Genomic DNA, 18,117 nt, shown 5'->3' with positions numbered 1-18,117 from the left:
TGCATTTTCTTCTTCAAGACTGCTCATTCTTTCACTTAATTAAAATGAAAAAGACATTTGAGATTTAATTTTCAAAATATGCCCCAGCAAATAGATACCAAAATTCAATTTGAAATGTAAAATTTGAAAATTAAAATGCATTTGCAGAAATGCTTTTTCGTTTTAAGAATGTGGCTGCATTATTTGACTCATAAATAAAATGAATAATCAATCAACCTATTTGCCTTTGCATTTTCTTCTTCAAGACTGCACATTTTATGCCATAATCAAAAAGAAAACAAAGAAGACATTGCTATTGGTCTGCCCTGCAAAATAGTGCCCATAATTCGAAAATGATTTGGCAATCTGAGCGGCGCAGGAGAGTGACGTCAGTAGCCGCTCTTCTTCAGCTCTGTGCTGACCATGGTGCTACCCATCTAATACGGTAGGGGGCGGTGTGCACATTTGATATATGGATGCATCACAGATCATGGCCCATCGTAATTTCCCAAAACTGAATAAATACCACACATAGCAACACAAAACTGCTTTGCTAGCTCAATCATGTTGTAACTAAGATATCTGCTGGAAAAAATATTTTTTTCATGGACTGTCCATTGAGTTATGGAGTTAATACGTCTGCTGACTTGATAGTCATTTAAGCTAGTAGCAGCTTATAGGCTACTTGTACTTATAGTTTATACTTTGTAGACATCGTGATTTCCCAAAACTGAATAAATACCACACAGTCCAGCAACTTTTCAGGGGGAAACCCTGTGACATTGACAAGTTAAATAATTTTCATACATACAAAGCTGCCTAATATAATTTAGATCTGCCCTGTAAAAGTGTGTGTATAGTGCACTGAATGATGCGAAGAGGAACTTACAAGTGAGCGCATTGTGTTTTCTTATGACAAGCAGTAATAACATCTTCACATAAAACACTCATTCAGTGCGCTATACACACACTTTTACAGGGCAGATCTAAATTATATTAGCCTAAATATTTAAGATGATTACTTATGTGTGCAATGATTTATTGATATTAAATTGTGCTAATATTTAGATAAATATATAGATAATATAGATAAACATACAGTCCAACAATTCCTTTGATCAATGGATATTTTTTAATGCAGAACAGCAAGATGGCATGATGCAATTTAATTTCTATCATGATCAAGATCATGCTGAATTAATAGTAGTGTAAATATATCTATGAAACGTATACAAGTTTACAAGGGTCTTTGTTGACTGCAGCTTGTTAGCTATGGCCTCCAGGCTTATTACACACTGATGTCAATAGGTACTCCATATCATATCAGTTAATCTTAGCTGTGCATAATTTATTAATTTCACGATGCAGCAGATTCAGTATTTGACAACCATATTTTATGGGTTAGAATCAAACCAAGGCCGCTTTGTATGTATGAAAATTATTTAACGTGTCAATGTCACAGGCAGGGGCGAACATCCCATTTTATAGTTGGGGGGGACAATAAACAGTAAAATTTTAGAGAATAATCCCGGGGGGGGACAAGGAAAAAAAATTGTCGCCTGTCTTTTATACAGCATCTTTTACCGCAATTTGACGCTTTAATCTTCTCTCTGTCTCTCCAACAGGCAAAGTGAATGTCTATACTAACTAAACTAAAACTAAAACTAAACATTTCCTGCAATTAAACTGGTAAACTGGTTTATAAACAGTGTGCTGTGAGATCTGCCGCTGCGCACCTCACAACCATGCGTAATAGTCGCGCGTAATGACCGCTCCTCGTCTGCACGTCTTTCATGTTTGTCTCACTGATAGGTGGAGAGCCTACAGACAGGTACCCATACGAGCCGCTCCGCCACAACCGTGCTTAATAGTCGTGCGTAATGACCGCTCCTTGTCAGTTAGACTGCACGTCATTCATGTTTGTCTCACTGACAGGTGGAGAGCCTACAGACAGTACCCATTGCTCCGCAACTGACTGCTCTTGTCCTGTCCTCTCCCTATTCTTTCTCTCCTGTCCTCCTCTAAACTCTGAGCTTAATCATTAGCTTTTAGCTCAGCAGCACTTGTAATTGAGTAGGCTTTTGAACAATGCAGGAGAAATGTTGCAGACAGTTTATATTATCAGCCTGGGCCTGGGGCTTGTTGTAACAGTAAATGGGATGTGTTGTAACATGTGTAGCCTAAGTTAAACTGTGTCTGTGTGAGTGAACATCTTACCCTGCGATTTGCGATGTGGGCAGCGGTTCCAGCCACAGGCTGCTACTGCTGCCAAGCAGCCCCGCCCGTTGGAAAGAGTGTGGGATATACCACTACTAGGAATGGGAGGGGGGGACTAAATCTTTTAAGATTTAAATAGCACATTATTACGCGATTATAATGAGCACCGCTTACATTGTGCTTTCAATAAATACTACTGCATTGTTCAAAAATTTTTAATTGTGTCTCAAATGATTCTAGGGGGGTACAGCTTTACTGAAGGGGGAGTCATGTCCGCCCCTGAAAAGTTGCTGGACTGTGTGGTATTTATTCAGTTTTGGGAAATCACGATATCTACAAAGTATAAACTATAAGTACAAGTAGCCTACAAGCTGCTACTAGCTTAAATGACTGTCAAGTCAGCAGACGTATTAACTCCATAACTCAATGGACAGTCCATGAAAAAAATATTTTTTCCAGCAGATATCTTAGTTACAACATGATTGAGCTAGCAAAGCAGTTTTGTGTTGCAATGTGTGGTATTTATTCAGTTTTGGGAAATTACGATGTTTAGAAAGCACAATCTCAGGAAGCACCATGATCTGTGATGCATCCGTATATCAAATGTGCACACCGCCCCCTACCGTATTAGATGGGTAGCACCATGGTCAGCACGGAGCTGAAGAAGAGCTCCTGACGTCACTCTCCTGCGCCGCTCAGATTGCCAAATCATTTTCAAATTATGGGCACTATTTTGCAGGGCAGACCACGAAAATTAAATAGCAATGTCTTCTTTGTTTTCTTTTTGATTATGGCATAAAATGCACAGTCTTGAAGAAGAAAATGCAAATAGGTTGATTGATTATTCATTTTATTTATGAGTCAAATAATGCAGCCACATTCTTAAAATGAAAACGCATTTCTGCAAATGCATTTTAATTTTCAAATTTTACATTTCAAATTGAATTTTGGTATCTATTTGCTGGGGCATATTTTGAAAATTAAATCTCAAATGAAAGAATGAGCAGTCTTGAATAAGAAAATTAAAATGCAAATAGGATGATTGATGACTAATTTTATTTATGAGTCAAATAATGCAGCCACATTCTTAAAATGAAAAAGCATTTCTGCAAATGCATTTTAATTTAAATATTGGTCACGATTCGCTGCGCCTTGATTCACAAAATGATCATCTATGGTCAACTGATCAGAAGAAGCTCCATTCTTACCTGTGGTGATGTCAACTTGTGTGACATTCACAGTGGGAGCCAAGGTCAGAGGAACGTTGCTATTGTCCAGGAAACTCCTAAGGTAGTCCACTGTTTCAAAATCTGCTACATTCAGCTCCACATCCACTGCATACTCAACCTGAGCTAGCAGTGCTGTTAGAAAAATATAACATGATTTAGGGTCTTTTTGGTTTCAGGACATACAATTGAAACGGGATCGATGCTTGATCACAAATAATTTAGACAACTTGGTTTAAGGTAAAATTTAGATTTCAGTTTCCTGAGAAGGCTGATGGTCCTTTGAAAGGTCCTGTCAAATTCATCTAAATTCACCTAAAACATCAATCCAAGGCATACCCAAAGTAAACTGAAAGTTCCATGTTTACTACATGTGCATGCATGATCTCATTTGAAAGTTGACACAAAAGTATTTTTTTCTCTCAGTCAGAATCACTGTAACTGTTTCTGTCATTGAGTTATGTAAGTTTCAACACACTGAAATAAACGTTTTTTGTTGCTGCTAATGACTATAGCTGGGACTTAATAGCTGGAAAACACAATGAGACCATATTACAACGCCTCACCTGTTCCAAATTCAAAGTAGATGACAATATCACCGAAAAGAAACATTTTACAGAATTTCTAATTTTTCAATCAGGCACTTTTCAAAAAAAGAGGGTAAAACAATGTACTGAATATGTGATTATGTGTGAAAAATAAATCAACAAAGACATAAATGTCTGTTTAAGATCTTACTGTCTAGACTATTTTTAGTATTTGTTTAGACTAAATAGAGTGGCATGCAAAAGTTTGGGCACACCTGGTCAAAATTTTGTTCACTGTGACTAGTTAAGTGAGTAGAAGGTAAACTGATCTCCAAAAGACATTTAGTTAAACATAAAACATGCTTTGCAACATTTTCAGCAAGATTGGAGTATTATTTTAGTTTTGTACAGTTTTTGTACAAAGTGAAAAAAAGGAATAAAGCACCATGCAAAAGTTTGGGCACCCCAAATCATTTGAGCTCTCGGACAACTTTTACCAGGGTCTCAGACCATAATAAGCTGGTTAGGAAAGGCCAAGTGATGCAATTGTCAAAGCTTTGTAAATACTATGACTCCTGAAACCTTGTCACAACAAACAGCAGCCATGGGCTTTTCTAAACAGCTGCCTAGCAGTCTGAAAACTAAAATAACTAATGCCTACAAAGCAGGAGAAGGCTATAAGAACACAGCAAATTGTTAGAAGGTAGCTGTTTCCTGAGTTTGTAATGTTATTAAGAAATGCAGTTAACAGGTCAAGTTGAGATCTGGAAGACCAAGAAAACTTTCCAAGTGAGCTGCTCATAGTATTGCTGGAAAGGCAAATCAAACCTCCTGTTTGACTGCAAAAGACCTGCAGGAAGCTTTATCAGACAAAAAAGATGAAGAGAGGATGGCTTCTACAACAGGACAACGATCCTAAACACACCTTGAAATCCACAAGGGACTACCTAAAGAGGCGTAAGCTCAGGATTTTGCCACAGCCTTCACAATTCCCCAACCTAAACATCACTGAAAATCTGTGCATAGATACCTCAAAGATAGATACCTCAAAAGAGCAGTACATGCAAGACGGCTCAAGAATCTCACAAAACTAGAAGCCTTCTGCAGCAAGAATGGGTGAAAATCCCCCAAACAAGAATTGGAAGACTCTTAGCTGGTTACAAAAAGCATTTAGAAGCTGTGATACCTGCCAAAGGGGGCATTACTAAGTACTGATCATACATGCCCAAACTTTTGCCCAAGCCCTTTACATTTTTTTTATTTTGAAACTGTAAAAGATTTAAAAAAAAACAAAAAAAACAGTAATCTTGCTTAAAATACTGAAGAAATAGGTCATCTTTATCTTCATGCATCTACTACCTACATAACTACTCACAGTAAATTAAATTTCTGTCTGGTCCTTTGAGAGTGTATGAAGATTGTATGAGCGGCATTTTTGTTGGCCTATACGTGGATTATAGTTACGGTTCATAGGTGAGTAATAACTGTTGACAGTACACGTTTGTTCCTTCAGAGATAGCGTTTCTCCCTCCAGTTTTATGTGTAGTAACTGGTACGTTGTCCTGCTCTGATGGAAATACTGAATACATGCCTGCTGGCAAGTTCTACTTTGTCTCCTGTTTCCTCATTATTGGTTGTAATCCAAAATAAGTGGACTAAACAACAAAACTGGTGACAAGGAGATGCATCCTCACGTAGTGTTTGTTGTTTCGGTAGGATGTGTGAGTTTGCAAGTTTTTCAAGGATGTGTAATGCTAGCTCTCGGCTAACTGAGCTGCAGTGTACGCTGGTTGCCACTGCGTGACCAGAGCCAGGCCGGCACGGAGGACTGTGCTGCTGCAGGAGGTAAGAGGAATCTCTGCAGTGGATAAGAGACTGGAACTATGAAAGCAAGGAGTGTGTTGGAACTGTAAATAACAAAAGATGAGTAAGTCAAATAAAACAAGGAAAAGAACTAACTGGCAGTGCACATAAGTGAAGGGATAAGACTAATTGTTGAAGCCGGTGGGATATAACAAAAATGGCAGCACTCATTGGAAACATAGGACTATTCAAGGGAAAACACAGAACAGTGGAGCTCATACACTAAGAGATTTAAGTGTTTTGTCCTTGCTAACAAGATTAAAGAGGATGTGCTTGTGCTGACATTTTTAAGTGTTATGTATGGAAAAAACAGTCAACCTACTTGTAGCCTTGTGCAATGTGACAAGCCTGGAGATAAGTCCTATGATGAAATAGTAAAAATATTAAGAGAGCACTATTCTCTCACTGGTTATTGCAGAGAGGATCCAATTTCATAAAAGGAACGTGGAAAAGAAGGAATCTGTTTCATATTTTGTGTTGGTTAGTGAAACGGTTATCTGAACCCTGTGAATTTGGACTTGCACTAAATGACACCATACATGACAGATTGATGTGTGGTCTAGGCAACAAGGCTATTCATAAACAACAATTTACTGAGGCTAATTTGAGACTGGAGAAAGCCAAAGAGATTAGAACGTTGATGGAAATGGCTGCCAAAAACAATACAGCAGCTGACAAGCCATGCTACTGTTGTGGGAAAACAGGGCACCTGGCACAAGGGTGTTGGTGTAAAGACATGGGGCTCTAGTTTGCCAGCGCAGCACAGGGTGGCGCAGGGTGGCGAACCCCACGCAGAGCTAGTTTCGAGCAGGTATCGACAGATCCAGCTTGGCGCAGTGACAGTTTCATGCCAAAAGGCTCCGTCGAAGGTGCGCCAAAAGCTCGCCAGCTGAAACCACGTCTACTGTCAGCGCAGGGGGAGCACAGCCGGTGTAAGCCGAAGTTTGGCTGACCAGCGGACAGTGCGCACACGTCACCAAAACCTCACAGACAGGTTTACAGAATATCAGGCACATTAATAATGCAATAAATACCCAAAAAAAACACTATTCAATGCAACTATCTGCAATCAGCACATAAATGTATCTCTATATTTACTGTCCCGTCACATCTGATGTCAGATCAAAGGGGATTGGCACCGTTTGGCATGCGTAATGGAAACCCAACCTGATTTGATTAACAAAACTAATGAGCTCACATCCCTCTCAGCCAACCACAAACAGCCACAGCATCAGACAGGGAGTATATATTCAGCATCTGTCATCTTAGAAAAGCCAAAAGAAAAGAAACAGAGTGAGACTGCAAGAGAGAAAAAGAGAGTGCACGCGCGCACGAGAGAAATGCAACATTGATTTACAATTGTGGTGACCTCCTCCCAGGCTACCTTTGCATCATCAGCCCGTGGAGGTCTGCTTGCAGTTCCGTATATTCGGACACTGCAAGCTTGGACCTCCCGGTCCAAAACATCAGTTTCCTCCTGGGAGAAGTTTGGCTGTCTGACGCTGCTGCTCTCTTCTGCCATGGCGAATTGAGTAAACTCTCATTACGCCTTCGCGCGGCGCATTTAAGGGCAAGGAGAGGGGCTCATTTGATTGGTGTGATGTGTGTAAAACCCACTCCACGCCTTCTCTCCTCCCTCTTTCCGACTTGCGCAGGTAGGAGGAACGGAGGTGGGATAGACGAGTAGCTGTGCCAGCGCGCACGGTGTGCCAAACTTGCAAAATCCGCCTGGCCACACCCAGTTGGCGAAGCACAGGTGCGCTGCGCCCCCGCTTCGCCCAGTCTGCGAAACTAGAGCCCTTAGACTGTAGAAACTGCGGAAAGAAGGGTCATATTGAACATGCCTGTACAACTAAAAAGACTCAGACACAGACACTCAAACAGCACAGAGAGAAGAGTTTTACTCTTAGGAAAACAAAGTTGAAGTTAAGGACATACACAGGTGAGCCTGTTCCACTGTGAGGAGTCATGGATGTGACAGTGGATCACAACAGTCAGAAGAAGTGGAGTGGAGAGGGGAGCACAAGTGAGCACAAGTGACGGAGCAACACCGATTGTTCCCGCCATGAAAAGGGTCGAACGCCAAGAATCTGTGGTGGTTTCAAAGTCACTGTGAACCCTGTCTTGACTGCAGAACAGTATCCACTACCCCTTATTGATGACTTTTTTTCAGGTTTGGCTGGAGATGACACCAAGTTTGAAGCCTTACCTGTTGAGGAGAGATGGGCTTTCAGTCCAGTCAGGATGCCTATTGTGGGGTTATCATGTCATTATTCCACCGCCCGTAAGAGAGGAATTGCTTGCTGAGCTACACACTGGGCACTGCGGTGTGGTGCAATGAAAAAAATTGCATGTAGCTATATCTGGTGGCCTGGCCTAGATGCAGCTATTGAGGAAAAAGTAAAGTCATGTTCTGCCTGCCAGAAATTGAGAAATGTCCCACAGTTGGCTCCATTTCATCCTTGGTACTGGCCTGAAGAACCATGGCAAAGAATTCACATAGATTTTGCTGGACTGCTGGAGAATCACATGCTCTTGGTGGTGGTCGTCCACGCCCATAGCAAATGGCCAGAAGTTGCTGTTATGAAGAGCACGTCTTCAGAGCAAACTATTGAAGAGCTAAGGTCTATCTCCAGTCATTTCGGCCTACCCCAACAGTGATAACAGTCCACAGCTAGTGTCTGAAGAGTTCAAAACATTCATGGAAGAGAAGGGTATTTGGCACATCAAGTCTGCACCATATCACCCAGCTACATATGGGCTCGCCTAAAGATTTGTACACACAGTGAAGCAAGCTCTCAAGTCCTCTCAAGGCACACAGTCCCTTAACCGACGTCTCAGTGCTTTCCTGTTGTATAGAAACACACCTCATGCTAAGACAAATGTGTTGCTTCAGCTATGCTCAAGAGACAACTGCACACTTGACTTGACCTCCTGACACCTCAAAAGACAGGAGAGGTGGTGCACCGTCAACAGAGAGCTCAAGTGAAACGATGAGCAAAAGCAGAGTTGCGGACATTCACAGTTGGATACAAGGTTCTCGCACTGGACTATACCAAAGGTGCAAAGTGGCTGCAACAGGTTCCCTGTCATATACAGGTGAAACCAGTGATTATCTCATCTGGAGGAGACATGTCGATCAACTGCTCCACTGATATAATGCTGCCCTAGTGTGTGATTTTAGATACCCGGCGCTATTAAAATTGCAATACATGCATTTGATATTTCTTAAAGCTATGGACAGGGACATATGTTGTGAAATGGCAAAATTACTTTAAAGAGTCATTCAATTTCTGCTGAGGTCTTTGGCCAGGAACTTCATTCATCATATATTTATCTATTATTAATTTATTTTTGATTACAGTAGTTCTGTACTCTTGGGCCTCCTGTGCAGGGTAATGTAAGTCTCCACATTAACATCTATTTATATGTTTATATAATTTTCTTATATTTATTTGTACTTTTGTGTCTTGTGCTTAATAGATATTTGTGTTTAGTATTTTTAGAGCTGCAATCATTATCATATACCACTTGGGGGCAGTGGAAACCAGCTTTGGAGATGAACTGTCAAGACCAACACAAGACTTACAGTTTTTTTTTTACATATCAGCTTCACCATATCAACTTGATAAAAGTTGAGGCGAACTTGTCAGCAAACAGTTTTACTGTTTGCTGACAAGCAAATGAATCTAAGAATGAATATTAGTCTAATACTCACTCTACTTTTAGCTCTGTTTTGGTTTCAGTCATCTCCTGAAAAATATATCTGTGCCTTTATCTCTATACAGTATAACTGCTAAATGCTTCGCTTTGTTTGCCAGCTAGTATATAGTCTATCTCCTATTTGGTGCTGGCCAGGAAGTGCACAGTGGGTTTAGTAGTGATATGTAGTATATATGTTTTGACAAGAAACAGCAGCCTTGTGCATCTGGAAATGACACAGATGAGAGCAGTGAAACTGAGCCAAAATGGTAAAGTTGTGGGCCTGAAAAAAATAAGCTAAAAGAGATGAAAAGGCTCTGTAGAGTTCAGAGGAAGAGCAGAGTCTAGTGTTAATTATCTGTTTGCTCATCACAATGCATGACCATTTCAAAATACAAGTCATCATATGATCCACTGTTAATACTGTATAAAAAATATGGGCTATAGCCACTTTAGCTCACCCGTGGAGATTGAACACAGTTTATGTAACTGAACTAACATGCATGGATTTGCACTGAATTAAACTAAACAGAATATAACTATTACCCCCCTTTTATCTGGCCAATGCTGCCAGTTAGCAATGACAAGAAATGGATGCCCTTGTAACCAGATTTAATAATTAGTTATGACTTGATCACCTGATATTGGCTGACAGAACTGGCCATCAGCTGGAATGACATTGATGCATTTACAGATGCCACTGGATAAGTGATCACAGGCTCCATATGTGACACAGCTGCTGTATGGCCAAGCAAAATGTTCCTCACATCTGCACAGGGAGCCAGTTCCAGTCGAGGAACACACTGTCAGAGGAGAAAGTTTGTATTTATATACTATTAAACTTGGTAATATGTTTATTATCAAATTGTTCAAAGAAGATTGTTTCTCACCTGTTGTGATGCTAATGTCAGAGACCTTTGTGTTGTTATCCAGTTGATTGGGAAGACTAGTGGCATTCAATGAGGACCGAATCTGCTCAAATGTTTCTACATTAGAGGCATTCACTACAACATCAATGATGTAATTCCATTGGCCTGTAGGCACTGTGAAGATTGAAATTAGATAAAAAAGTATGCAAATATTTGACAACCATGCATTCATGATATACAAGGTATAAAACTTTTTATAGGCTGATATTTTGAAAATTTGCTAATTCCAGTTTTTGAGTTAAATAAGATTGACACCACATTCATGTCTTTACACTAATTTTTAACTACGTCCAGGAGACACTTAGCCTAGCTTAGCATAAGAAAAGGGGAAAAATCCACCTACCAATACCTCTAAAACTCTCTAATTAACATGTAGTATAGCATTTGTTATGTCCATACAAAATACAAAAAGGAGAGGCACCCTTCACAGCAGTATGAAACACACCAGTCAGCAGCTGTTTGTAATGCTGTCAGCAATTACTGTCACATATAAAGAGTGAGAAAGATTGTATAGGGCAGGCAGTAGTGGACGCTGGCCATCATGAGGCACACATTTCCCATAAACAGATTTTCAGTAGTAGTGGACAGTAGAGTTTGTTGGATAGGTCCAACGAACTCTGCACTTTCAATCAGGAGCATGTGCTTTCATTGCCTAAATCTAAGATGATAAACTTAAGACTTAAGACTGTACATTTCCTGTGAAAATAGAGGTGTATTGCAAAAAAGACACAGTGCATATAACGGGTGTAAACTGACACGTCATCCCTGAACATCCAAAACTGATGCAGGAGGGTACCTAACGTGCTGGGCTGGGGAGTAACAGAATACGAGTACGTAACAGAGTTACGTATTTAAAATATGAATAAGAGTATCTGTATTCATTACAGTTAAAATTGTGGTTACTGGGACTACAGTTACTGTCTTTAAAAATACATAACCTGAAGGGATTACTTTATTTGTTTTGATTTTGAAACACTGTATCTTAACTGAATGCAGCGTGAGCAAGTGTCAGATTGATTGCATTGCTTTCTATCGCATTGTTACAACTGGCCTGGAATAATGCAGCACTGCCATTGTGAGTTAAACTTTTGTGAGGCACCCTGTTTTTATTTATTCCCATCACTTGTATTTAAAGCTTTGCAATGGACGAAAAAGAGCTGATTTATGGAGTTGAACAACACCTCCACATTTAACTGCAAAAACCTAAAGGTTACAGCTGACGACAGAGACCACCAGGGAGCTGAAAGTTCCTGGTAATGTAAATTGTTAATAACATGCAGCATGCTGTTGGCTATATTAATGTAATTTGTGCAGGACAGTTTCTTAACAGTGGTTACGTCTCCCATCGAGCATACAGCTGATGGCTACATGGTTTGTATCCATGACGTAACAGAAGTGCATATTTAACAGATTCAGTGTGGACAGAAAGCCATGCTTGCTTGCTGTTAGGACACCATGTGAAATCATGAGGCACACATTTCCCATAAACAGATTTTTAAAAAAGTGTGTGAAGTGCACTTGCCACACCACAGTGGCAGGTGAGACGCACAGACAGGACACAGTATTTAGAGGGAGTTACTTAGTTTGAGTAATCTAATGGAATGTGTTCAATGATCTGTAGTAGAATACATTTTGAAAGATATCCTCTAAACACTGCTAACACACCATATTTTGATGTGTATGGCCACTGACAAAGTGGCAGTATTTAACAATTGGGACAAGGACATGTTGAGAGAACTGGATATAGCTTTGAGGAGATACCCTTTCATTCCTATTAAAAGTTGCTTAGTCGCTTATGAAGCCAAAAAGTTCACCTTCCCAGCCATAGCTTGGGCCCACAGAGCAAGCGCACCAGAGACTTTAACTTCTAGACTTTCTAAATGTAATTGGACTGAATGGATTAAATCCTGATAGTAAAACAAGTAATTTTGCCAGGATTGTGATGCTCAAAAAATGTATCCACTGATTTACAGTCATCTCTTTCACAATGTAATTCTGTGAAAAAAGGCTTTTTGGGCTCCATGGCAATATATGACGGACCATGAAGTTGTAATTCCACAGTCTGGCCGCTCTGTCAAAACCTGGCTGGGAACAATGTCTTCCTGAAAACATTGCTGGTTGCTTAGCAACCTCATAACAACAACAACACAAAAGACTGCGTAACTGTTCCCCCTGATTAGGTAATGTTAAACTAATGTATTCTCAGACAGACAAATGAGAAAGCGTATCAATCTTCTCATCTAACTTTAAGTTAGGAAGCCTAAAAGTGTATTTTCCAAAATTCGTATCATTTTTGATAATATTTATTAATCAGACAAACCATTCCTTTTCTCCCTGGTGTGAGGTAGAAAGGGTTCTTCTTCATTGTGTACCTGCGAAAACAGGGTTAAAGAATTGCTTTGTGTTATTTAACAAAACTTGTGATCCCATATTTTCTGTTCAGTATCATAAACACAGTGGACCTACCGGTAAAACCTGACTTGAAGAATCATTGAAGTTCCCTGTTTCCAAAATAGTGAGAGTCACTAGAAGGGCGCAGATGGTCAAGCCATTCTTATATATTGCCATTCCTTTTGAGAATAGTTGAGAGGAACAGAAAAAACAAAAAAATGATATAGCCTAGTGAATTTATCCAGCTTCATTGTTTCACAGACTAATGTTTGTATTTTTATTCAGTGACAGAGATGTGGAACTTCCCGCATGAACAAATTAACAACACCAAAATACAAAATACTCACCTGAAAGTATTTCACATCAAAACTATTCATACAAGCAGTGATGTGAAATGGTGACAGTTGCTACACTTGTTCAATGAAAGGTTTTGATGCAAATCTGAGACAACTAGTGGGATCGTGCTGAACCCAAGCAGCATCAGCCATACTGTCTAAGGTCACTTACTATACAGCCTAAGCTACTGGTAGCTACTTTACATTCACAAACAAGTTAGATAGGAATTATATATGCATCCTTCAGGCATTTGTTTTAACCACCAATATGATATAACCAATACAATATAACACAATACAGTCATGTCATGTCATGTCATGTCATGTCATGTCATGTCATGTCATGTCGTGATAATACAATATTCATATAGTGTTGTATAATAATATGATATTCTAGTATTGCTTTCTATTGTTTGTGTCAGTGTCTAAAGTAAATAATAAAGATGTAAATAAAATATTTGAGATGAACAAATGACGCAGAAACATTGGTCCATGCATTTGTTACCTCGAGGATGGATTACTGCAATTACTGATTAGCAGTTTGCTAGAGCAAGACTTTAAAACTCTCCAGCTGATCCAGAATGTGGCGGCATTCATACTGACAAAAACTAAGAAAATAGATCATGTTTCTCCTGTTTTAGCTTGCGCTGGCTCACTCAAAAATCCAGAATCCTGAATTTAAAATTATTTTCCTTATTTACAAAGCTCTGTCATATCTTAGTGAGCTCATAGTAGTGCTGCACGATTAATCTAATCGCAATCGCAATCGCAATTGCGATGTCAATGTCAGGCTGTGCGATTACATAATCGCATAAAAGGCTGCGATTTGCGATTTAATGTAAATAAATGTTAACGTGTGTGCCTGTGAACTTGACTGCCTCTCCTGTAGTGTGTGGAGTTTGTTGACCTCATGCCCACAAGCTATCCTGGTGCGTGCAGCCGGCGTGCAGCAGTGACCAACACAGACGCTGAAGAAGAGCATGAGCACGACCATGAACAGGCTGAGTTGGTGGCTAAAAAAACGCAACTTCTATTAGGCTACATGGCGATACTTTGGATTCAGGTACGGCGACGTTGAACAGAAAGACGTGCTGTGTAAGTGTAAAAGTTAAAGTCGCCACGTCCCGCGGCAACACAACCAATCTATATCAGCACTTGAGACGGGACGTGGCGACTTTAACTTTTAAACTTTTACACAGCACTTCTTTCTGTCCAACGTCGCCGTACCTGAAAGACGTGCTGTGTAAAAGTTTAAAAGTTAAAGTCACCACATCCCGCTGCAACACGACCAATCTATAACAACACCTGAGACAGCACAGGGAAAAGTAGGAAGAGTGCATGCGAGAGAAAGCCGAGCCGTGTAAAGTTAAAGACAAAGAGACAACTGAAAGCCACCAGAGCCTCATAAAACAACATCCAAGCACAGATAATCAAACATTTGTAAGTGTCACAGGGACATCATGGACTCCATAACAAATGAAAAATTGAACAATTTTGGTCGGTTTTGGCCCACTTGACATGCTGATGTGTTGTGCTATGGCATGCTGGAATTTGTCATTTACGTGACAACGCCTGAACGCAACACAGGCTCGCTCCGCTGTGTGTACAGTTCCGTGCTGCGCTGCTGTGTGAGTAGTGTGTCTGACTGTGCTCAGTCTGTTGATGGTCATTGACACACTGTCTGTCCGTAACAATAACTATGTCAGTTCAGGTCAGTGCCCCCCTCATATAATGTAGGGGAAACACTGCATCAAGCAAAAAGACTCATGATACCATTTATTTATTATATTGTATATTGTAATTATTAGGGTTGGGAATCTCTCTGTGATAGACAATTCGATACGTGTCTAGATACACGGGTTACGATACGATTCAAAAACGACATATTTTTAATACAGGACGATTTGATACGATTCGATACAGTGTAGGCACGTTACGATTCGATACGATTCTATGGTTAACATTTGTTGATGTAGACATTAATCATATATTATAAAATAAAGAAGCCAATTCTATAAAAGTGACATTCTTACAGTATTTTCAAAATTGTAAAAGACCACATCCCCAAGCATTGTTGCTGTATGGCACTGGCAAAAATAAAATAAAAAGACAAACAACCACAAAATCACACGTTGTCTGTGTTTTTGTATGTATCTTATATGGACTTGAGTCTGGAATAAAGTTTATCAAAACGCTGTACAATATAAACATAAAGCAGAATAAAATAATAACATGCAATGTAGGGGCAGCTTATCACTGACAGCATGTCAGACTATTTCTCTGTGTTTGCTGTACTCTGTGTTTGTCATTTATAAAAAGATAAATCACTTTTCTATAATACATCAATGATATTTCAATGGAATAAATTACTTATTGACTTATCCATACTTCAAAAACAGCATCAATAAGTGATTAACATAGGGGGGATCAAAATAAAATAAATAAATAAAATCAAAATCAACCAGCCACTCTCCTCCCCTGACAAGTAAAGAACAGTCCCTAAAGTGCGGTGAGGTTTGTGGAAATGTGAACGGCTCGTTTCTCCTCTGACACGTCACATACCTGTGTGCTGGTGCTGCCACAGCTTGGCTGTTCAGGTATTTTTGGGCAGTCATGACACCGACGAAGACTTCTTGGACCTGGAGCCGGGCTTCTCGGTCGCCGCCACAGAGCACTATGGCCTCCGTATTTCACAGGAATATGTATTTCTGTCTGTGTCTGTGACCCCCGTTCAACCCACAACTGGCAGGATTCGCCTTTAGTTTCTGCTGCGGCTTGGCTGCTCCCTGGTTTATCCAACCAGCATTAGCTTCTGTTCCTCAGCTCCACCGGTCAAGCTGGCGCTGATGTTTACATCCATTATCGTTGTCAGTAATGCCTGCTATGGAGCATGCTGCCGGCTCTCGCATTGTTTTAGAGATGCAAACTGTTAAAGCCAGTCAACCGATTGCTAGTCTCGCGATACCCGATCCACCGACCCGATTGAGGAGGCTGCTACCAACGCAGCCGTATCTCTCGCTTGTCAAACCGGATATCCGGTCGTATCGGTTAATCGTTCCCAACCCTAGTAATTATATTGTAATTGCAATCACAAATCCCGATATTGTCCACCATAATCGCAATCGCACATTTTTATCAAATCGTGCAGCACTAGCTCATAGTACCCTATTATCCCACCAAAGCACTGCACTCTGAGAATGCAAGGTTTACTTGTGGTTCCTGAAGTCCCCCAAAGTAGAATGGGAGCCAGAGCCGTCAGCTATGAGGCTCCCCTTCTATGGAACAATCTTCCTGTCTTACTCCCGGAGGCAGTCACCATCTCCACATTCAAGACTATCTTGAAGACCTTCCTTTTTGATAAAGCTTAGAGATAGGGCTAGCTCAGGCTTGCCTTGGACCAGCCCCTAATTAGGCTAATATAGGTCTAGTCTGTTAAGGTGTGTTCACACCGGACCTGTTTTTTTTTTTTCGCTAGCGACGAGTTTACATACAAAGTCAATGCAAACGGACGATTGAGCGTATATTCGCCCAGGAGAAAAATTGCTCGGGCTCCGAGCGACAGCGACAGAGCGACAGAACCATTTTTCGCTCGTTGCTTGAGATTAGAAATCTCATCTGGAGCGGTATTTCGCTGGGTCCTGTCGCTTGCAGCTCAACGCTGATTGGCTGCCATAATCCCGGGGGGGTGCTTGACTGTCATGACATGTCAGCTTCATTAAAAGTATAGCTGCAAATTAAAAGCAACAATAGATGTAAAAACACACAGACACAATGCATCTATGATCAGTTCCCTAATTTAATTTTAACATTTTTTTCAATCTTCTCCAATTTCTCGTTTTATTTTATTAAAGTGATCAATGTAAGTGCACTTGTCCTAGAACCGCCACAACGGTTTTTATAATGTAAATAACTCTGTTTAGATAAAACCTACAAGCTTCTCTTCCTATGACTTTTCCTAAAAATGTGTCTTGTATGTTTTCTGAAGCCTTTAAGTTACAAAAATGAAACACACTAGACTTCTGAGCATTTATACCTCCGACCGAAATTATACATTTTGATACATACAGGTAGGCTATATACATATTGCAAAACTCTGTAAAAGTACACCAAAGCATACATTTTCGTTTCCAAATATTTATTTCAAAACAAAACCATTCATACTGTCAATAAAAATTTTTTTGTTAATAATAAAAAACGAATGTAATCTCAACAGTGACCGCGCCAGCCGGCGGGACTGCGGCACTTGAAGGGGCACTGTAATCCTGGCGGTCCTAGTGTAAAGCACCACAGACAGCGCCGATGCATCTATCGCTGTAGCTCAGAGGCTCTGATGCCTGAGTCAGACCATGTGAGCGGAGTTGGAGCTGGAGCTGCCTCAACCATAGCTTATTGGTAGGAAGAAAAATGGCTGCTGAAAAAACTGTCACTGTCAACTGCCTCCAAGCGCCGCAACGATCTGCCAGACCATCATATGTAACTTAATTTTTTATGCTGCCCGTGTGCTCAGAAGCACACAATGAATGCATTTTTGAGTAATTTCCGAGAAGTTATGATAAAATAAAAAAAGTATTACAGACTATAGAATAGGACTGACAACCTCTCCAATGTCTCATGTCAATTACAATGTCACTGTTGAGATTACATTCGTTTTTTATTATTAACAAAATGTTTTTTTATTGACCGTATGAATGGTCTGTTTTCAAATAAATATTTGGAAACGAAAATGTATGCTTTGGTGTACTTTTACAGAGTTTTGCAATATGTATACCTGTATGTATCAAAATGTATAATTTTCAGCCACTGCCTCGGTCGGAGGTATAAATGTTCAGATGTATTGTCTCTGTGTGTTTTTACATCTATTGTTGCTTTTAATTTGCAGCTATACTTTTAATGAAGCTGACATGTCATGACAGTCAAGCCACCCCCCCCCCCCCCCCCCCCCACAAAC

General features: G+C 40.2%; 1 protein-coding gene across 22 annotated transcripts in view; it reads right to left on the bottom strand.

Moving 5' to 3' along the window:
- LOC126399070 (adhesion G protein-coupled receptor F5-like) overlaps nucleotides 1-18,117 on the bottom strand; it is a 155,030-nt gene that overhangs the window by 114,518 nt on the left and 22,395 nt on the right. For 21 of the 22 annotated variants that reach the window (XM_050058837.1, XM_050058840.1, XM_050058823.1 and 18 more), the window contains exons 3-7: nucleotides 12,910-13,013; nucleotides 12,764-12,815; nucleotides 10,405-10,557; nucleotides 10,153-10,317; nucleotides 3,405-3,557 (exon numbers count right to left, since the gene is read on the bottom strand). In XM_050058837.1, the coding sequence (XP_049914794.1) occupies nucleotides 3,405-3,557; nucleotides 10,153-10,317; nucleotides 10,405-10,557; nucleotides 12,764-12,815; nucleotides 12,910-13,011 (625 nt within the window). In that variant the 5' untranslated portion in view covers nucleotides 13,012-13,013. The remainder of the gene's footprint in view (nucleotides 1-3,404; nucleotides 3,558-10,152; nucleotides 10,318-10,404; nucleotides 10,558-12,763; nucleotides 12,816-12,909; nucleotides 13,014-18,117) is intronic. The other variant, XM_050058838.1, reaches the window with a different exon arrangement.

The sequence above is a fragment of the Epinephelus moara genome, chromosome 12 (genome assembly GCF_006386435.1).
Source record: "Epinephelus moara isolate mb chromosome 12, YSFRI_EMoa_1.0, whole genome shotgun sequence".
Classification (NCBI taxonomy): Eukaryota; Metazoa; Chordata; class Actinopteri; order Perciformes; family Serranidae; genus Epinephelus; species Epinephelus moara.
Note: the sequence above shows the minus strand (reverse complement) of the source record. Positions and strands in the feature narration are given on the sequence as shown.